Here is a 22,982-nt window from a genome sequence, read left to right as displayed (position 1 = left end):
GTAGTGATGGAGGGTCAGACTCTGATCAGTTGCTAGTCTCGACTGCAAGTGGGACTAATGTCCGTACCAACCGTGGGTGGCGACCCTGGAGAGAAAGGTCGAGTAAAGAGACAAACTTGACTAAAGGTTTGGTGTCACGGACAGACTGTAACTTAAGGGCCAAAGCTCAAGGCCTACATGTTGACCGCTGGGGGCGGGGTAAACTCAACAACTGGATGGGTCTGTGTGATGCTCAAAACCGACTGAGACGGTTCTCTCGACAGGTAGGGCAAGGCAACGGGCGTGACATATCCCGTGATCCCACGTGTATGACAGGTGTTCAACCCTACAGGTGTGAACAGAGGGGGGGGATATGTGATATATGTGATGCAGTAACCCCTGTAACAGGTAGGGGGCGCTGCATGGTCTCCCCGGGATGTGCACGGAGTTGTATTGAGGCCGTGAGAATTGGCCTGCAGTGATGTCAGGATCACGTGACCAGCCCATGTGATCCATTACTGTGGGTGTGGTTACAGGTACATAACGTGACCAGGGTGTGGGTCACATGTTCCTGTGTGGTTCCAGTGTTTGGACCTGAAGGGTCCAAGTGCAAAATCCCTGAGGGAGTTCCTGAGGGCTCGGTGTGTTCCTGTGTTGGAAGCCTGGGAGGAGGCTTCCTGGAAAGCACCTGCTGGCGTGGGAGGTCCTAGTAGGAGGACCGGATCCCGGAGCAGTGCACAGTGGAACTGGGGAAGCTGGAGTCCTTCGGTGAGGTCTGGACTGACTACTGTATGCCGGCCAGGCAAGTTGGTGATCCCTGTAAGGCAGCTTACCCGGAGGTGCGGACTGGCAAGGAGTCAGCAGGTGGAGCCGGATCTCCCGTTAGGTATCGTACAGGCCGGTAGTGCTTGTGAAGTTCTATGAACCGTGTGGTCTCCCTTGGGAACTGGTTAAGGGAGGACCAGCGTGTTAGTGGCCGTGAGGCAAAGCCGTACACTGAAGTGTTAGAAGCTGCAAGTAAATATCACCAGTTGGTGCCTGTTGTGTTTCATGTTATGAACTGTGCGTACCCCGGTTTATGAGGCTTAATAAACCGCATGGACTGCTTTGTTTTATACACCCGTGCCCGTGTGCTTGAATATCGCGGCCAAGTGAGTGTCCCCCAACACTCTCAGTAAGAGAAACCTTACAGCAACAAGAAAATGGAGTCGAAAAGCACAAAATGGAGAATCTAGCACAAAATGGAGAACCTTTCATAATTTGTTCCTTCACATTCCCCCCTAGATAAATTTTGTTAATGTCCAGCATCAGAGGTACTATCCCAAGCTCTAAGCTCGAGGGGTACTGGTCTTCACATGACTGGTGCCATGTTACCAGCCATGGCTGTTGCAGCGTACCCGTCCCCCCTGTATACTAGAATTTACGAATAACAATTATTGATAACAGCAGTGGGGATCTTTTCAAGATAGCCATGCACTTGGCTTCAACATCTTCGTTGGATATCTTTGTGAAGTCGGTGTAGAGAAGAGCAGGGGTGGCAACGCTTTTGGTTTCATCATTAGTTGTCTTAGTGCAGAATTTCCTAATACACACAGAACTACACCAAAGAACAAGTTTTAGTATTACATACATAACAAGGATAAAGGCAACAATATATAACAAACTTTGCAAGATTCCAGCTATCCAGCCCCCAAATCCCTTAAATCAATTTGCTGGCTTAAGAAAGGAGAAGGTGTCTGCCCACCAACTGTCCTTATTACGGTCATTGACTTTATTATATTGAGCTCTGAGTCTTTGAATATCCTCTAACTTTAACTTTATAGTGCTATTGGGATCTGTATAATGACAGCAAGCGGGTCCAATAACCTGACACATACTACCGTGTGCTGCTGTTAAGTAATCCAGTACTACAGTGTATTAATTAGTGACTATAATAAATTGGTTTTGGACAACAACAGTAGTATTAAGTATATCCAATATATCCCAAATTTGATCATCTAGATAATCTGTGGCCCTAACCAATGTATCCCACATTTGTGTAATCATAGGGTAAATAAAAATAGAACTGACAATTTTATTGGCTATACCCATCTGTACTACTAATCTTTCATGATATTGGACAAGCTTATTATTCAAGGATATTGGGGAATTTAGGCTGTCCCATGTGGTTACCAATAATAATATAGAAAATGCGAAAACCAAAACATTATGTCCCCTTATTTGCTACTAGTCTGTTTGACCAGCTTGCAGTGCGATGCATAGATCCACGTCGGCCTTCCTTCCAGCTTTACTGACATAGGAGTAATGAGGAGGACTTGGTAGGGACCGTCATACAAGGGTTCTAGTCCGTGTTTTCTGACATGGCTTTTCACGACCACTAAACCACCAGACTTTAAGTTGTAACAAATGTCGGTTTCTGCTGAATCTGGAAGGGAAGAAGAAACTAAAACATGGGTGTTAGCAAGATTTTTACTAAACTGAATAACATATTGAGCAGCACGGTCAGTTTCTTCTGACAACTACTGAGACTGGAAATTTACAACTGGGTGCCTAGCACCAAACAATATCTCATATGGGGACAGGCCATATTTTGCCTTAGGGGTAGTGTGAATGTGGTACAGTACAATGGGTAGGAGCTCTGGCCATGGAGCCGTAGTCTCCTGCATCATTTTGGTCAATTGTCCCTTCAGTGTGCCGTTCAGCCTCTCAACTTCCCCACTGGATTGTGGATAGTACAGAGTATGGAGGGCTACAGTGGATCCAGACCTTGTCAAAACCTTCTGATACACATGAGAAGAAAAGGCCGGGCCTTGGTCACTTTCGACGACTTCTGGAACACCATGTCTGCATATGACTTCCATCACCAGTTTCTTCGCTGTAGTCTTTGCAGTCATGTTGGTAACCGGGAATGCTTCCGGCCAACTGGAGAACATGTCGACAACCACCAGACAATATTCATACCTTCCAGACTTAGGCAACGTGATATGGTTCACCTGGAGCCTTTGGAACAGATAGTCGGACTTAGCAAGATGCTTTGGGAGTACACGTTGAAGTTGACCGGGATTGCAGGTCTGACAGATATTACATGCACGGTTGTGTGCTGTCAGGACTGGAGAAATACCTGGAGCCCAGTAGAATTTTTGTACCAGGGCTAGGGCCTGGTTTTTTTCCTCGATGTGTGGGCCCATGTGCCCACGTGGCAATAGTAGGATACATCCGCTTAGGGAGACACAGAAATTGGTCCTTTTTCCAGAGACCATTGTCCATACGTGCTCCATCAGCCTTCCACTGCTTCACCTCTTCTTTTGGGGACATTCTCTGCATCGTCATTAAGCGGTCTCACGGGGTCCGACAGAAAACTTCAGTCTGTCGTGGATCATCAGCTTCCTGTAGAGTCAGTGTTTCTTGTAACTGTTTACACTGAGACGGTGTGGTCACCAGAGCTGGTATGGTCAGGTCAATAGGTAGGAGAGCAGCAGCTTTTGCTTGCATATTTGCAAAGGCGTCACCAACAGTCTGTGGACTGTTCTTAGGACCATGCGCCTTAACTTTGATAATGGCCACCTGGGTAGGTAATTTGATTGAGTCCATGAGGGTTTTAACAGCTTCAGCATTCTTCACTGGAGACCCAGCGGTGGTAATAAACCCTCGATTGGCCCATAGGGCTCCGAAATCATGAGCAATACCAAATGCATACTGTGAGTCCGTGTATATATTAGCCCGCCTGTCTTTGGTCAGAACACATGCAGTAGACAGAGCCTGAAGTTCTTCTTCTTGTGCTGACAGTGAGGGAGGGAGTGCAGCTGCGTGCACTACAGTGTCTTCCATAGTAACAGCGTATCCGGTGTGGAATGCTGATGATTTTGGCAGATATCTTGAACCGTCTTTCAGGGCATTGTAGAAAGGTTGCATTATACGGGATGCGTCCAGTATCCACTGACGACAATAAGTACATAGTCCAAGAAAACACTGGAGTTCAGTCTCCTCTTTTGGAAATGGAAGGGAGCTGACGGCTATTTTTCTTTCTTTTGAGAGGTGTCTGACACCCTGAAGGAGACAGTGACCCAAAAATATCACATGACCAAGGCAGAACGGAAGTTTCGAGGCCGAAACCCGACAGTTCAGATCTGCCAGATACTTGAGAAGGCTAACAGTGGCAACAATGGCTTCCTGCTCTGTTCGTGCACACAACAAAAGATCAGCCACATACTGAAGCAGCGTGACATAGGGGTGTTCTAACTGCCAGGGTAAAAGACACTCTCCCATATTTTTTTTGCAAACTGATTGGGACTATTTTGGGCCCCTTGTGGCATAACTGTCCACGTCAATTGTCATCCCTGATAAATAAATGCAAACAGAAACTGGCAAGGCATTGGCGAGGTCGATGACTGTGAACCAAGCAGCATCCTGAGGTATCTGGGACGAAAGAGTATGTGGATTAGGCATCGGAGATTCCAGAACAGTAGCTGCATTAACTGCCCATAGATCTTGTACCAGCCGATACACAGAGGGTTGGCCGGGTGGGGGCTTTTCTTAACGGGAAACAAGGGCGTGTTACATGGGGAAACACAGGGTACCAGGGCACCATTATCGAATAACGTTTGTATTTGCCCCTTGAGGCACTGCTCCTGATCATATTTCAAAGGGTACTGATGGACTTTGGGAAAAGGGGCACCAGGTTTGAGAAACACTTTTACTGGTTCTACAGGCATTATTGGGCTAGAACCAAAACAATTCAGTAAGGGTCAAAAGAACCAGATGAAATACCAGGACATGGACTTATCAGAATATATTTTTATTATTATTGTGCGTGACAATGATTACAAAATATATTAAAATTACATAAATCCACAAATATAAAATATATAAATATTAAATGTAAAAACTACAAAACATGCGCTGCACCAGGAAGATCAGGATGAAAGTGTGAAATACCACTCCTAACTCCAGCCCCACTACAATAACAGGATGTCTTGGATTACGCTGACACCACGTAATTAGAGATTTCTCTGCCAAGTCCAACTCAATAAAAAACGGTAAAAAAGTGCACAAGTGCCAAATCCAAATTAAAATGTCTATGCCAAATTCAACTCAGTATAAAACAATAAAAAAGTGCACAAGTGCCAAATTCAGATTAGAGTAACCAATTATGATTATAAATCGATGCCAATCACTGCATAAAGTGACAGAGTGCAGAAAGTGTAAATAGCGCAACTCAGTATAAAACAATATAAAAGTGCATACGTGCCAAATCCTGATTAAAGTAACCAATTATAATTATAAATTGATGACAATCACTGCATAAAGTGACAGAGTGCAGAAATTATAAATGGCACAAGAATTTATCCACAAAAAGTGCCTAGTAAAGTGTCAGTACACGTTGGAGATAGCTAATTATCGAAAAAATGGTGTCAGCGATTATATCCGGTTTATCCTTCTTCAGGGGGTATATCCTTCCCCCTGAAGAAGGATATACCGAATCCGAAACGCGCGTCGGGAGAAGCGCAGGTCCAGGATTCAGCCCCAGCAGGTATAGACTAATATATAATCGCTGACACAATTTTTTCGATAATTAGCTATCTCCAACGTGTACTGACACTTTACTAGGCACTTTTTGTGGATAAATTCTTGTGCCATTTATAATTTCTGCACTCTGTCACTTTATGCAGTGATTGTCATCAATTTATAATTATAATTGGTTACTTTAATCAGGATTTGGCACGTATGCACTTTTATATTGTTTTATACTGAGTTGCGCTATTTACACTTTCTGCACTCTGTCACTTTATGCAGTGATTGGCATCGATTTATAATCATAATTGGTTACTCTAATCTGAATTTGGCACTTGTGCACTTTTTTATTGTTTTATACTGAGTTGAATTTGGCATAGACATTTTAATTTGGATTTGGCACTTGTGCACTTTTTTACCGTTTTTTATTGAGTTGGACTTGGCAGAGAAATCTCTAATTACGTGGTGTCAGCGTAATCCAAGACATCCTGTTATTGTAGTGGGGCTGGAGTTAGGAGTGGTATTTCACACTTTCATCCTGATCTTCCTGGTGCAGCGCATGTTTTGTAGTTTTTACATTTAATATTTATATATTTTATATTTGTGGATTTATGTAATTTTAATATATTTTGTAATCATTGTCACGCACAATAATAATAAAAATATATTCTGATAAGTCCATGTCCTGGTATTTCATCTGGTTCTTTTGACCCTTACTGAATTGTTTTGGTTCTAGTCTGGCTGCTGCTGTGGTTTCCACAGCGATTGTTACACAGTGCACTTGGGTGACGCATATAAAATTTCTGTATACTTTCTTTACATATACAGATATATGAATGAAGAATTGATTTATTTGCAATTTATTTTATGTGTACTGTGTGACATATATTCAGGCATTATTGGGGGAGAATCTGGGTCTATCAGGACCATCATAACCGTAGGAAGGGCATGTAGGATACACATCTCTTTATATTCATCTACATAGGGGTTATATAACGTAAGGACCATCTGACCATCATCTTGGAATTATATTCTGGAGCAGAACTGTAATAAAAAATCTGCCCCCAATAAATTTACCGGACATGTGGGAGAGATTACGAACTGAGCCGTGACTTCAGAGAAGGGTCCCACAGGGATAGGTTTTGTAAGAGTATATTTATTGGGTCTGCCATCTACACCGATTAAAACAAGCTCTCGGTCTGAGAATTGACATGGCGGGGCTGGGGAGGGAGATTCCCAGACATAGGGTTAAAAAAAGATATTATAGTATGAGACTGGATTTGTGTACGGTGGGAGGAGGGCAGGAGCTGGAGTCTGTTACTTGGGCCACTGATAAGGAACAAAGCTGCGTCCTTGCATCTGTGAGGGGGGCTGTATTTGGAGCGGGGAATTGCTGTGGCTACTGGTTTAACCCTTGTCTTTAGCTTGGTCCGCTAATCTATCTTGTGCCCAAACTTTTAAAGCATTACAGAAATCAACACCACTCTCATATGCTCCCCCATCCAGGTTCACATTATACATTATGCCACCCTCAATAATTGGAAAATGCCCCTCCCCAGCCTTCACTTGGAGTAAGTGTAACAGATCTCTCCGGGGAGTGGAATAAATCTCTCAATTCGCTGCTATTTGTCTATAGAAGGCCATGGGGGAGGTTTCTGGATCGGGTAACTGGTTACAAAGGGTGTCTATCTGGGATGGAGATAAGGGGGTATACTTTGGCCTGTCAGGAGTAGCTTTCACATCATCTTCTTCAAATTCTGATATTACTGGCTCGGGGGCGGGAGGAGGTGGCGGTAGTACGGGCACAGAAGGCATGTGCTGTGGAGGTGGTGCAGGAGGCTCTGTTACAGTTAGAGATTGTATTGCCTGATGGGCCGTTAGGCGGCTATCGAGGACAAATCGGACCTCCTCCAATTTTATGGGGTTTTCCTGTATACAGCGCTCTATTGCTGATGCTATGACCATGGCGGCATCCTTCCTGGGATATTGAAAAATACCGGCAGAGATTAATGGTATGGCCATTGTACGTTGAGACATCGTACCGGGGGGAACAGAGGAGGCATACAGGATTGCGTTCTGGACAGCCTCAGTAAGCAACTGTTGGGACCTGGGAATATTGGTAGGATTATACCGTGGTCCCACTGCATGTATTACATATTGACACGGCAGCTGTCCTGCTCTGGTTGCTGCAACCTGTCCTGTTTCTACCTGGCCATAAGTTTGTATATATGAATTAGATTCTTCCTGTATCATGGGTCCACCTTTCTGTGAAATCATTGCAGCCAGTCCTCCAGCATGTCGGAGCTGGTTATCTGCGGCATTTACTATGGCCCCAACATGTTGTTTTGTGAGATCCCCTGTCCCTATCCTAAAGAGCACATCATGACGGAGGGGTCCAAGAATAACATTAGAATACATTTCCTGGAAATCTTCTATCTCCTCTCTATATCCTGTCTCTGACCGAGTGGCTAAGGTAGGTGGGGGCGGATACTCATAACCACTAGCAATACTAGGCATAACAGGAGCTGGTGCTGGCGGTGGCCGATAAAAGGTGCCGTCAGCGTTTAGCAAGGGAAAGGTGGGGGCTTCAACCCCAGATCTCTTCTCTCCACAATTGTAACAGACCTCTCTACACTGAGAATTAGTAACTCCGCATACATCACAAATCCACCCGGCAGGATCATGGGGTAGGGGCGCACTAAGTTTTGGCAACCCAGTATATATTGGTGCTTTGGGATTGAGGGGCACGGAGCTTACAGTCGGGAGGAGAAGCTTGATTTCCTGGGGAGGGACCATATCATCTAACAGGGAGCCCCCCTGTTTCAGATTATTATTTTTAATTATTTGTCTTTCTAACACATTACCCTCAATCACTTTCTCAATTCCTTCTGGTAACACAAAACATCCAGTTTTTTGTCATAGTAATAGACAACTTTCCCTTTTTCAACGTAACAAAAACAATCAGAATTCACTTCCTCTGTTGATCCTCATCTTTTACCAATCTTTCAATCACACTGATAACCAAACAATCACTTACAAATTTCCTTCTAAAACTAGGCACTAGATTTCACTTTCAATTTACAATATTTCTTTGTACTTCAAAACAATATTGACGCTTTAAACAAAACACAGATCTACCAGCGCGTAGTACTACCAAGAAAATACAGTGAAACTCGAGCGCAGCCACGTGCGTGCCCCCTCCACACCAGAAACACAGCATAGATAAGAAAATCACAGCATTCCTCAGCGCAGAAGGGAGAAAGCAACAACGCAGCTGCTTGACCCCTCCCATCTAGTATCCTAGAGATAAACACAGAAACGGAGTACAGCAGTTCTCAGACTTAATTAATTTCTACAAAATCTTCATCACACAATTCACATGCCAGATTGAGAATATTTTCCCCGCATTCCTGACAGATTTCTTTCCCCGTCTTTGGGCTAACAATATCAAATTCATCACACAATTCAAAATCTTCTTCTTCCACGGAAACTGATTCTCCTTTAGAGCTAAATACCCTTACTTAGTCGTGCATAGTACTAGAGCGGCCGTATAGTCTATTCCACTAGGGTTTACCTGTCCCCCGCTGGGACAAGCCAAAATCGCGGTACTCAGCGAAAGGAGGAGGGCGTCTCAGACTAAACCCTACGGACACCTCTGGAAATACACCTATATATATATTCCTGAGTTACGCATCCTAACCAATCTTCGATCACCTCACCGCGCCTGATTCTAACAGTGATCAGGAATTCAGGATATTTTGACTGTAAAGAGAATTACATCACTGGTCAATCCGGGGTGTCCGTCCCTTATGAGGTACGGTTCGAGCACTGGGCTCCCAACGGAACTACACCTCTATATGATTCCACCCAAAAATCATCCCACCTTCGGGGACAAACCTCAGATCCTCTTTGCAGCAACAAACACAGGAAAACCACACCAAATGGTCAGTCTGGACAGTATAACTGCCAACTTACCGTGGTTGTTGTGGGGGATGATCAGTCCCAATTTTCCAGTGCCTGTGTCCGGTCCGAGGATCCTTTGTCTTGTTGTCCTCCGGCGTTCCTGCTTGGAGCCCCACGTTCTCGGGCGCCAACTGTTGAGGGAGGATCTAAATTGATCCTTCACGGTTAACTCAGTGATTTCCAAATTAATCTACAGGGCGTTGCCGGCAACTGAAAATGACCAGACGGAGACGTGTGTCTCTGTATGGGGGATCGAGCAGATCTCTGGCCCCCGTTTATTGTGTATGAGTTTTCATAGTCATAGAAACTATACTTCAACCAATCAGCATAGGAACACGCTCACAGTTCTTAACCTATAAGAATACAGAAAAAACTTAACCCATGAGGATACAGGAAAAATGGAAACTACAGATATGGTCATGTCTTTTTGACATAGTATATGTTTTTCTAACAGATGCCTCAGTCTTGTATAGTGATACACCCCCGAATCTATTATCTGGCTCGAGTCAGAAGACTCAAGGTCTTTATACCAATTATGAACCATAGCCTAGTTGCATACCAGGCTTGTGAACAACAAGATAAAATTACTTCATGGCAGCTGTAACCTTTTACCTAATTAAATAACAGAATTTATCTTTAAGCAACAAGAAAATGGAGTCGAAAAGCACAAAATGGAGAATCTAGCACAAAATGGAGAACCTTTCATAATTTGTTCCTTCACAGTGTGGGGTTTGATCTGGCATTTTGGTATGGGCTCTGGACGGGGTTTTTACCCTGGGAGCTGTTGGTGGTTTTTCTCTTCCCGGAACGGGATGTACGGTGCCCGTGAGCTGGTGATGTACGGCTGAGGGTAATATGGTGGTCGATCTTCTTTTTGGGGTTTTGCCAGATCTTTTAGCTCCAAGAACCCTCCCCTCGAATTTATATATATACTGATTGTATTACTGTTTGTTATTTTTGTTAATAAAAGTTGGCCGCTGTGGCCAAAATATCCAAAAGAATATAAATGGTTGTGTTTTTATTTAAGGAATGGGTTGGGACAGTAGATCAGGGTTTGGCGGTATTTAGGATTACACCCGAAGGAAAAACCGTACTCGGCATACGCGGTCAAGAGCTGTAGTAGAAGATGAAGATGTCGTCCTCATCATGAAGTAGTTATTTCTCATGTCGCGTGTAATGAATATCTCCTGCAGTATTGCTAATGCCGATTCCAGGGTCGGTAAATGAGACGAGAATTAGCGTTATGGAAGATGAGTCTATGAGAAACGTATTCAGCTGCCGACTCCGAGGAGGAAACTGCTTGTTGTCTGTGGCCTAAATATATAGGTTTTATTAGTAGATGTAAAGAAGGAAACTAAATACTGTAAAATAATAAATCTCCGCATATGTTTCCCTTATTATCTCCAGTAATTGTATTATTACACAGGATTCTTATGATGTTACATCGGCTCATCTTTTCATTCAGGTCTCTACAATATCGGATCCTCTCAGTGAAGATCTTCTATAGAAGAGAATTTTCCTGATTTACCCATCAAAGATGGATATGGACAGAGACAAGATGGTGGAGAGGATATTACACCTTACCCTAGAGATCCTCTTCCGGCTTACTGGAGAGGTGAGAGATTCTGATGACGTCACATTACATCATTCTTATCTATGGGAATAACAGATGGACAGAACTGGAGAGGTGAGGACTCTGGAAATGTCTGTAGTGAGATTTATTAATGTGTTTCTCCATTACCAGGATTACATAGTGGTGAAGAAGACCTCTAGTGATCGCTGTCAGGACCCTGTGTCTGAGGGATGTGGAAGACCCCTGAGCCCAATCCCGGGGCCTCCACCTCACCCCCTGATCCATGAGGACATCAATGACCAGAAGATCCTAGAACTCACCTACAAGATGATTGAGCTGCTGACTGGAGAGGTGACACTGCTGGGAATGCTGGGACATTATACAGTAACACTATGAAGGGATCGGGGGATGACGGTATCATTGTATGTGTCGTGTCAGGTTCCTATAAGGTGTCAGGATGTCGCTGTCTATTTCTCCATGGAGGAGTGGGAGTATTTAGAAGGACACAGAGATCTGTACAAGAACGTCAAAATGGAGGTTCCCCAGCCCCTCACATCTCCAGGTAATAGACAGGACTAAATACACACGGCCTATGTAAAGAATGAATTCACTCCCTGTATGTGTTTCCTCCAGATCTATCCAGTAAGAGGACAACACCAGAGAGATGTCCACAACCTCTTCTACCACAACACTGCAAGCAAGAAGATCCTAATGCTCCTCAGGATTATCAGGTAGATGGAGAGAAGGTGTCAGGAGATCTCCCATATGATGTGTAGACGCCGGTGAAGGTCTTGTGCTCAGTCTTGTTTTATCCACCAGTATTATATGTTTTCTATTCGCCACGACAGCACCCACTGAGAGAGGGGATCCGCCCCTAGGAACAGGAAACCTACAGAGAGATAAAAGGGGCGGCCCCCCCTCGCTCCTCAGTTGGTTTCCTGTTCCTAGAAGGAAGCCCACAGAGAAGATCTCTGTAGACACTGTACAGCGGTGTCTGAGAAGAGGAAAAACTCGCCTGGATGCCACCTGTGCGTCTCTGCTGAGCGGCAGGGGCTCCAGAGCGAGTAGAAGCAGAGTCGGGGATTCCTGTTGGTTCCCTCCTCGTCTGCACCGGCCAAATAGTGGGGCCTGGAAAGCTCCAACGATCTCCCTGCTGGGACATCGTTGTGGAAGGAAGACCATGGCGGTATGGTTACCTGAGATCCCGGTCTGGAAGGTGTGGCGCGGAACAGCGGTGGCTCCCCCCGGTCCCTCAGGTACGATGCGTGGGGTTGTAATGCCGGAAAAATGCGGCAGACGCCGGCGCATGCGCAGTGCGTCCGGAATCCCGGATGTAGTATGGCCGACCCCCGGAGGTCGGCATTGCATTTCCGGGGGAACCGCCATATTGGATTCCTCCTGGCGGTGTTCGCAGGTGTCCTGGTGCAGGTAATTAAAAAAAAAATGGGTTGCAGCTGCGGGGGCTGAGATTGATAGCCCACACTATAAAAGTCTGATAGGAAGGGAAAAACAGTGTGCATTATGTCGTCCCACGAGGAAGTCAGTGAGCACCCTGTAGAAGAGCCACAAAAGCAAAGTGGTAATGCTGCAAAAAAGAATAGTGGACACTCCAGGAAGAGTGATTCCACTGAAAAATCAGGAAGGAGATCATCCCGTTCCACATCCCAGACCGGACGATCCACCCAACAATCGGTATAGTATGCTTCAGAATGTTTGGGTATTCAGCTCCTTCAGAGCTTATATTGGTCTCCTCTGCTCATGTCCCTCTAGGCAAAAAGCAAGGAGAAGACCAAGCACAAGCAGTGTGCTATATGTATTGAGCCCCTGCCTGACTCTTATCCAAAAACGTTATGTCAGGCATGCATAGATAACACCCTGCGGCAGGAGGAGTCCGTTAAAATGGACGAAATACGGCTCATGATTCGGGAGGAACTCCAATCGTTGAGTGGTGGTCCCTCAGGCAGTGTTGAGAAGAGAAGTAGGAGAAAATCCTCACCCAATGCTGACACGTCGGCGGAAAGTGGGGAAATTGATTCAGACGTCTCCCACTTGTCTGGTTCCTCAGATGAGGAGGAATATGTCTGTTTCCCGACTGAGGGAGTAAATAGTCTAGTCAAATCAGTGAGGAAAACGATGGGGGTGTCGGAGGTTAAAGAACCCCAAACGGCCCAGGAGGTTATGTTCGCAGGTCTATCTCAGCGAAAGGGCCACGTATTCCCAGTGAACCAGACTATAAAAGACCTCATTAAAAAAGAGTGGAGCAAGGGGCAGAAAGGGTTTACACCAGTATCCTGTAAGAGACGTTACCCCTTTGAGGACGAAGATTTAAACACCTGGACTAAAGTTCCAAAGGTCGATGCGGCTGTCGCATCCACTTCCCGCCGTTCTTCCCTACCAGTGGAAGATTCAGGCTCCTTATCTGATCCCATGGATAGGAAATCGGATGCACTTTTGAAAAAATCGTGGGAGGCCTGTGTCACTGCATTTAGGCCGGCAATCTCCACCACATGTACCAGTAGATCTATGCTGGTTTGGTTAGACCAGCTGGACCAGAATATCAAGAATGGTATATCTAGAGAGAAATTGAGGGCATCCATCCCCTTAATTAAGAGCGCTGCGGCATTTATATCCGATGCCTCCGTGGATTCTCTCCGCCTGGCGGCCAGGACAGCCAGCCTCGCAAATACTGCCCGCCGAGCCTTATGGTTAAAGAACTGGAAGGGGGATGCCCAGTCCAGATCCAAGTTGTGTGCCATACCCTGTCAGGGTGAGTACCTCTTTGGAACTATTCTGGATGAGATACTCACTAAGGCGGGTGAGCGTAAAAAAGGTTTTCCTAATCCCTTTGTTCCTGCTTACAGAAGGGCATTTAGGAGGCCAGCATTTGGCAGAAAGGGAAGCTTTAAAGAGCAATGGAGGAACAAAGACTTCAGGCAGAAAGGCAATTTGTTTAACAAACGTCCCTTCAAACCAGCTGAAAAATCCCGAGAACCCTATTCCACCAGTGGGTGGTAGACTACTGGGATTTATCAATCAGTGGAGAGAAATAACTATCAACCCATGGGCCATAAAATTAATATCCTCAGGCCTTACTCTAGACTTCATCCGAAAACCTCCGGATTCCTTTCGGCTCACCTCCCTAAAGTCCAAACTACAACAAGAAGCATTGGAAGTAGAAGTCAAGTCCCTTCTTGCAAAACGGGTCTTAATAGAGGTTCCGTCATCTCAAACCGGGCAGGGGTTCTACTCCCCCTTGTTTCTGATTACAAAACCTGACGGATCCTATAGAACTATTTTTAATTTGAGAAATCTAAATATGTTCATAAAACCCACAACATTTAAGATGGAATCCATTCGATCAGCCATTAAAAATTTGTTCCCTAACTGTTACATGGTAGTACTTGATCTCAAGGATGCTTATTATCATCTTCCCATACACCAGTCGCACCAGCAGTTTCTTCGGGTAGCAGTAGTTATAGACGGTCAAGTTCGTCATTTTCAATATAGAGCAATGCCCTTTGGTCTGTCTATGGCTCCTAGAGCCTTTACTAAGTTGCTTTTGGAAGTAATGTCCTTCCTACGGTTAAAAGACACATTGGTCATCCCATATCTGGACGACCTACTATTTGTGGGGAAAAATTTCTTACAGTGTGAGCAAAGGTTGGAGGAGGTGGTATCCTCTTTACAAAGGCTGGGTTGGATTATTAACTGGGAAAAATCCAGACTCCAACCCGTCACTTGTCAGAAATTTTTAGGTCTCCTCCTGGATTCAGTAGACCAAAAATGTTGGTTGCCTGATGATAAAAAGTATTCGATAATTAGTAAAGTAGATTTAGCTATCAAAAAGCGTAATATGTCACTGAGAAATGCCATGTCATTGTTAGGTTCACTATCATCATGTATCCCTGCGGTTAAATGGGCTCAATTCCATACCAGGCAGCTGCAAAAATTGGTATTGCAGGAAGACACAAAAGATAGGGTACATTTAGATCGAACAATTTTCTTAACGGCAGAGGTAGTACACTCCCTTACATGGTGGTTAGATTGGGGAAATCTATCAGAGGGGGTACCATGGGTCATCACCCCTTCTGCCGTAGTAACCACGGATGCTAGTCCGGAGGGCTGGGGAGCACATTTTGGTGATCAGGTGGTTCAGGGCCTTTGGTCCAGGTCAGAGTTAGCTAATTCTTCTAATGTAAAAGAATTAAGAGCCATATATTATTCCCTACTCCACTTTCTTCCCCAGCTACGAGGCTCTCACACAAGGGTCCTCTCAGACAACACCTCGGCAGTAGCCTATTTAAATCGTCAAGGAGGTACACGATCAGAAAATCTTATGAGAGTCTCTTCGGACATCATGACGTTAGCCGAAAGTCATCTGTTGTCCTTGTCAGCGGTGCACATCAGAGGTATAGACAACATCCGTGCCGATTTCCTCAGTCGCCATACCCTTCATCAAGGGGAATGGATGCTCAGCAGAGAGATTTTCCGGCAGATAACAGACCGATGGGGCATGCCACAAATAGACCTATTCGCAACAAGGTCCAACCGTCAGGTCAAAACATTTGCTTCCCTTTGCAGACTGGACAACCCCGACATATTCGATGCCCTTCAGGTACCATGGACATTCGACCTGGCCTACGCATTCCCTCCATGGAATCTATTACCTATAGTAATAAGAAAAATAAGGGAGGAGGGGGCAAGAGTTCTGTTGGTGGCCCCATTCTGGCCCAAAAGGCCATGGTTCTCCTGGCTCAGGGCAATGTCGACTACAGACCCTTGGATCCTGCCTCAGACCAAGGACCTGTTGTCTCAGGGACCGTTTCTCCATCCTCGGGTAAAAGGCATGAATCTGACGGTATGGAATTTGAAAGGCACTTACTAACTCTAAGGGGTTTTTCCAGTGGGCTTATAGATACTCTTATGAAGAGTAGAAAGCCTTCCACTACCCAAATCTATGTCAGAGTTTGGAAAAAATTCCTTAAATTTCATACTGCACAACTTTCCGCTGAAGTTCCTATATTTGCAATATTGGAGTTCTTGCAAAAAGGACTTGAATTAGGACTGTCGGTAAATACTCTAAGAGTCCAGGTTTCAGCTCTAGGAGCCCTCTTTAGTTATGATGTGGCGGGAGATAGATGGGTTTCTCGTTTTATATCAGCATGTGAACGATCAAAACCTATTCATATACCACAGGTGCCTCAGTGGGATCTATCTCTGGTCCTAGATGCCTTGACACAAAGCCCGTTTGAGCCGCTACATGAGGCCTCATTAAAGAACATCTCGCTAAAAACAATACTGTTAGTAGCGTTAGTATCCGCTAGAAGGGTGAGTGATCTCCATGCCTTGTCTATTGACCCTCCTTATCTATCCGTGACATCTGATAGAATAATTTTAAAGACGGACCCTTGTTATCTCCCTAAGGTAGCCACTAGTTTTCACAGATCCCAGGAGATCCTGTTACCTACCTTCTATGAAGACCACTCGACTCCAGAAGAAGCCAGGCTTCATACCCTAGATGTTAAGAGAACTATTCTAGCCTACTTAGAGAGGACTAGGGACTGGAGGAAGAGTAGGGCTCTCTTTGTCTCTTTCCAGGGAAAAACCAAGGGTTCCAGAGTTACAAAGAACACGCTATCACGCTGGATTAGAGATGCCATTATCCTGGCGTATAAAGCTGGAGGAAGAGATCCTCCAATGCATGTGGGAGCACACTCCACAAGAGCCGTGTCGACCTCCTGGGCAGAAAGGGCGAACGTGCCGATAGATCTTATATGTAAGGCTGCAACTTGGTCTTCACCAAACACCTTCTATAGACATTATAGATTAGATCTGTCTGCTGCTTCTGACCTGACCTTTGGGGTTTCGGTTCTTGATTCAGTTAACCCACCCAGTATATAGTCTCTGAAAATCTCTCAGTGGGTGCTGTCGTGGCGAATAGAAAATATCGGATTACGTACCGGTAATGCTCTTTTATAGAGCCCACGACAGCACCCATTCGATTCCCTCCCTTTTCTTTATTTAGTTGCACGTGGTGTCTTAATAGGGAGATGTATATAATAGAATAATATGGTATGAGGTTGTAAATATGTATATATGCCTAAACCTAATAAGACTAAAAAACCTGGCGGCGGTTCCTCCTTTTTCTCTGTAAAACAACTGAGGAGCGAGGGGGGGCCGCCCCTTTTATCTCTCTGTAGGTTTCCTGTTCCTAGGGGCGGATCCCCTCTCTCAGTGGGTGCTGTCGTGGGCTCTATAAAAGAGCATTACCGGTACGTAATCCGATATTTTATACTTGTGTAATGAGAACGGTGGAGATGGCAGGATTAGAGCTGATCATAGATGTGACTTCTCCATCTGTCGGTAACTTTTACAATATTTGTTTCAGGATGAAGATCTGACCCATATTAATACTACAGAGACATATGTGAGGGGGGATGAGCGGTGTAAAGAGGAGATTCCTACATATGACTACCCAGGTGAGTAGTGACCACTAAATGCAGAGAAGTCACAGATTCTTCTCATCACCGGCTGTGGCTGCTTTATCGGTGGTGTAGTCCGGCCGTATTACTATGATCACCATTTTGCCTCTAGACCACAACATTCTCCTTCTATACACTGATCTGAGAGACTTCCTGATCATCACTGCGCATGACAGGAAGCCTCTCAGGTCTGGAGACCCTGATGTCGTCATGACGACATCGGGTCTCCATGGCAGCGATCGGAACCAGCATCATGCCACGGGGTCTCCGATTCAAAGTCAGAGGGGCTGTCAGCTCATGTAGTGAGGGATCAGCGACCTGTCAGAAGCCAATACAGATGCATATGTAATCAGAGCACCACATACAGCCCCGCCCCAGAGCACCACATAAAGCCCCGCCCACAGTCCCGCCCCAGAGCACGAGAATCTCATCAACTAAAAACTACAAATACAGATTAAACAACAACCATAAGATGGATTTCATCACCAGGTATCGGTGTAATCAGTATATAACGGCACTGACCTGACACTGTCTGTAGATTACTGAGCACAATCCTGCTGACAGGTTCCCTTTAAGACATCTCCGCTCTGCACTATTATACACAGTTCTCTTTAACCGCTTAGTGACAGAGGCAATTTGGTACTTGATGACCAAGCCAATTTTTACAATTCTGACCACTGTCAATTTATGAGGTTATAACTCTAGAACGCTTTAACGGATCCCGCTGATTCTGAGAACGTTTTTTCATGACATATTGTACTTCATATTAGTGGTAACATTTCTTCGATATTACTTGCGATTATTTATGAAAAAAACGGAAATATGGCAAAAAAAATTTAAATTTTGCAATTTTCAAACTTTGAATTTTCTTTATCGCTTCATTGGGGGACACAGGACAACCATGGGTGTATGCTGCTGCTGCTAGGAGGCTGACACTATGCAAAAAAGGAAAAAGGCGTAGCTCCTCCCCGGCAGTATACACCCACCGACAGGCACCAAGTACCTCAGTTTGTGCTTAGTGTCTGTAGGAGGCGGACCTGGATCTTCAGATCCACTGCTAATCTTGATTCCTTTACAGGTTTCGGTGTTTTTATTAATGTTTTGACTTTTCTTTTTCAGATACAGCATTCAGGGATTCAGGGTGCAATCTCCCACCCTGCCTCCCCAGGAGGGCGGCTGAGCAAGCAGTGTGGTGTCGTCCGCATTTCAGCTCTCAGGCCGCCGGCAGGACATTATGCCCTGTCACCCTCCCAGGTGCTCCAGGGTCTTTATGGTGGCGGTCCTTGCCAAACAGTCCCCCTCACCCCTCTCCTCGGAGAGGGCTGAGAGGAAGACGGTGGTCACCAGCGGTGACCCTCCCCCTTGTCTTTGGGGTCGAGGCCGTCTTCTGGACGAAGGATTCTGTTTCCAGCGACCCCTCTCTCATCGGGCCCCTGGTCGATCCTCTCTCCCTCTACCTGTGGAACTGGCCTGGTCCAGGCGCTTGAACGTCTTCCACAGCCTCCTTCAGCCACCAGCGCTCCGACCGTCTTCCATGACGAGTCGGCCGCACCTGACCCTGAACCACAGGGAGACAAATCAGCCAGCCGCTCTAGAAAGAGGACTCTGTCTGGCTCTTCGTCTGGTTCTCCAGGTCCCTCCGCAGTGCTCAAGCTGCTCTCCTCCTCCCAATTCCCCTCTTTGGAGGAGGACATTGGGTCTGTTGTGGATTCCCAGTCCGGTTCTGACTCCAATTCAGACCAGGCTTCTAGCATGCAGGCTGTCATAGATATTCTTATTTCAGCTATATCGCTAACCCTCAAACTAAAACAAGACGAGGTTTCCCCCCAGGATTCCTCTGTCTCCCTTAAGCGGGTGAAGCGTCCCTCTCGCTCCTTTCCTACCCATGAGGAGTTTGAGTCTACCCTGTCTAAACACTGGGAACATCCTGAGAAACGTTTTTCGGGTAGAAAACATCTGGACATGCTCTATCCCTTTAGCGCCGATCTTCTCTCCAAGTGGGCTGAATCTCCCAAGGTCGATCCACCGATCTCCCGTCTTTCCTCCAAGACTGTTCTCTCCTTACCGGACGGCGTGTCGCTTAAGGACGCATTGGACAGACAAATTGAGGTGCTGGCCAAATCATCTTTTGAGGCAACTGGTGCTTCCCTCTGCCCCAGCTTTGCTTCCACATGGGTGGCTAAGGCCATATCTGCCTGGGCCAAGATTCTCCGCCGAGGCATTTTGGCTTTGGCCTCCCCTACCGAGCTGGCTGACCTCGCCGACCAGATTAACTACGCAGGGAAATACCTTCTCACTGCCTCCTTAGATGCAGCAGCCTGTTCAGCCAGGGCAAGCAGCAACATTGTCGCTATGCGCCGCATTCTTTTGCTCAAAGCATGGAATGCGGATGCTACTTCCAAAAAGTCTCTCACTAACTTGGCGTTTCAAGGTTCCAGGCTTTTTGGCGCTCGTCTGGATCAAATTATCTCAGACGCGACTGGGGGCAAGAGTACCTCTCTCCCCCAGTCCAAGCCAAAATGCTTCTTTAACCCAAAGGCTCCTCGAACATTTCGCCCCTTTCGTCCGTTTGCAGCCTCAGATTCCTCTTCGCAACAAGAGAGACCCGCTACCACTGGTGAACGTAGAAAACCCTCTTACAAGCCAGCTCCCATGTGGAGATCCAGGGCTCCACCTCCCAGGTCTTCCGGACCTCGTTCCAACAGATACCGTTCCAAGTGACGGGTCGCCCCCACCTGGGAGTCTTTCCAGGGTTTGAGGCAGGCTTCTTCTCTTCAAAGACACCTGGCTGTCAGTGATCAGCAACGCCTGGGTCAGAGAGATTATCACCTCCGGGTACAAGATGGAATTTTCTACCCTCCCGGAAAATCGCTTCTTTCTCTCTCACCCCCCAAAGCATCCGTCCCATTTACCCGGCTTGCTTCAAGCCGTAACGTCTCTGGTCGCCGCCGGAGTCGAAATTCCCGTTCCTTCCGAAGACCGTTTTTGCGGGTTCTACTTGAACCTTTTTGTAGTCCCAAAGAAGGACGGGTCTCTTTGCCCTATCCTGGATTTGAAGCTTCTGAACCGCCACGTCCGACCTCGCCACTTCAGAATGGAATCCCTGCGGTCAGTGATCGCCGCCATGGAACCCGGGGAGTTCCTCTGCTCGGTCGACATCCAAGATGCGTACCTTCATGTCCCCATCTGCGTACGGCATCAGAAATCCCTTCGGTTTGCTGTCGGGGACAATCGCTACCAGTTCACGGCTCTCCCCTTCGGTTTAGCGTCTGCCCCCAGGGTCTTCACCAAAATCATGGTGGCGGTCATGGCCTTCCTTCGTTCCAGGGGGATCCTCGTTATCCCCTACCTGGACGATCTGTTGATCAAGGGGTCCTCTTGTCTAGACTGTGCCCACAGTCTCCAGGTCTCCCTGGACACCCTGACCCGTCTCGGCTGGATTATCAACCGGACCAAGTCCTCTCTGATTCCATTCCAACGACTGTCCTTCCTGGGCATGGTGTTCGACACGAACTTAGCTCGGGTCTTCCTCCCAGAGGACAAGTTCTCAGTACTCCTCAAGGCGGTCCGCCTTCTCAAACGCCCAGCCCCTCAGTCACTTCGTTTCTGCATGGGAGTCCTGGGAAAGATGGTGGCCTCCATGGAGGCTGTTCCTTTCGCCCAGTTCCACACCCACCCCCTCCACCTATTCCTCTTATCCACCTGGAACAGGTCCTTGGACTCCCTGGACCGTCCCGTCCACCTTCCTCTCCAGGTCCGTCAGTCCCTAACCTGGTGGACGCTGTCCTCCTCTCTCCTGAGAGGAAGATCATTTCTTCCCCTTCAGTGGCAGGTCATCACCACCGATGCCAGCCTTCTCGGGTGGGGAGCAGTCTTCCGACAACACACGGCTCAGGGCCGTTGGACCACCCAGGAAGCTCTCCTTCCCATCAACCTTCTGGAGATCAGGGCAATCTTCCTTGCGCTAATCCGCTGGCAGTCTCTTCTGTCGAATCTTCCCGTCCGCATCCAGTCGGACAACGCCACGGCCGTGGCGTACTTAAACCACCAGGGCAGGACTCACAGCTGCCAAGTAATGGCAGAAGTGGCAAAGATTCTTCGGTGGGCGGAACGCCACGTTCCGGCCATGTCAGCCGTTCATATCCCCGGGGTCGAAAACTGGGCAGCCGACTTTGTCAGTCGCCAGGGCCTAGCAGCGGGCGAGTGGTCTCTCCACCCTGCAGTCTTCAATCAAATTTACCTCCGCTGGGGTACTCCAAACGTCGATCTTATGGCGTCCCGGATGAACCACAAGGTCCCACAGTTTGTCGCCAGGGCCCGGGATCCTTTTGCCGTCGGCCATGACGCCCTGGTAATTCCATGGTCCCAGTTTCAGTTTCCCTACCTGTTCCCACACTTCCCCTTGATTCTAAGGGTGGTAAAGAAGATCAAGTTGGAAGGGATTCCAGTCATACTGATAGCGCCGGGCTGGCCAAGGCGGCCGTGGTACGCCGAGCTCGTAAACATTCTCGCGGACACTCCTTGGAGACTCCCAGATCTCCTCTCGCAGGGACCTCTCTACTACCAGAGTTCTCAGTCGCTGAGTTTAATGGCATGGCCGTTGTGGCCGCAGTCTTGAAAAACTCTGGTCTCTCTTCCCAGGTCATATAGACCATGATCAGAGCCAGAAAACCGGCTTCTTCCCGTATCTACCATAGGTACTGGAAAGCGTTCTTTCGCTGGTGCGAAACCAATGAAGTTTTTCCAATGTCCTTTTCTCTTTCGGATCTTCTCGGTTTCCTCCAGTCTGGTCTCGATTCGGGCATATCCCTCAGCACACTCAAGGGACAAGTGGCCGCTCTGTCGATTCTCTTCCAGAGTGACCTTTCCTCCATTCACCAGGTTCGGACTTTTCTACAGGGAATTGTGCATATCGCCCCTCCTTTCCGTCCTCCCTTGGGACCTTAACCTGGTCCTTGGCGCTCTTCAGGCTGCTCCCTTTGAGCCTCTAAATGACGTGCCCTTTTCCCTTCTCTCTTGGAAGGTCGCCTTCCTCATTGCCATTACATCCATCAGGAGGGTCTCCGAGTTGGCAGCCCTGTCATGTCGTTCCCCTTTCCTTAATCTTCATCAGGATAAGGTCGTTCTTCGACCGGTTCCTGAATTCCTTCCCAAGGTGGTCTCGGCTTTCCACATCAACGAAGACATTGTCCTTCCATCATTTTGCCCTTCTCCAGCTCATCCTTTGGAGAAGTCTCTTCACAAGCTTGACATGGTCAGGGCCATTCGGGTCTATGTTTCTAGAACCGCTCCCTTCCGTCAATCCGATTCTCTCCTTGTCGTTTCTGAAGGTCATCGGAAGGGCTTTCAAGCGTCTAAATCCACCATTTCGCGCTGGATTCGCTCGGCAATTTCAGAATCGTACCGTGTTCATGAGGCACGTCCTCCTCCGGGGGTGCGAGCTCACTCCACCAGAGCTGTCGGAGCTTCTTGGG

General features: G+C 46.9%; 1 protein-coding gene across 2 annotated transcripts in view; it reads left to right on the top strand.

Moving 5' to 3' along the window:
- LOC143766862 (uncharacterized) overlaps window positions 1-22,982 on the top strand; it is a 98,411-nt gene that overhangs the window by 19,382 nt on the left and 56,047 nt on the right. For both annotated transcript variants that reach the window (XM_077254851.1, XM_077254852.1), the window contains exons 2-6: window positions 10,919-11,068; window positions 11,198-11,377; window positions 11,465-11,588; window positions 11,660-11,757; window positions 17,415-17,505. In XM_077254851.1, coding sequence (XP_077110966.1) covers window positions 10,991-11,068; window positions 11,198-11,377; window positions 11,465-11,588; window positions 11,660-11,757; window positions 17,415-17,505 — 571 coding nt within the window. In that variant the 5' untranslated portion in view covers window positions 10,919-10,990. The remainder of the gene's footprint in view (window positions 1-10,918; window positions 11,069-11,197; window positions 11,378-11,464; window positions 11,589-11,659; window positions 11,758-17,414; window positions 17,506-22,982) is intronic.

Source organism: Ranitomeya variabilis, chromosome 4 (assembly GCF_051348905.1).
Source record: "Ranitomeya variabilis isolate aRanVar5 chromosome 4, aRanVar5.hap1, whole genome shotgun sequence".
NCBI classification, from domain to species: Eukaryota; Metazoa; Chordata; class Amphibia; order Anura; family Dendrobatidae; genus Ranitomeya; species Ranitomeya variabilis.
The sequence above is the reverse complement of the archived record's forward strand: the minus strand, read 5'-3'. Positions and strand labels throughout refer to the sequence as shown.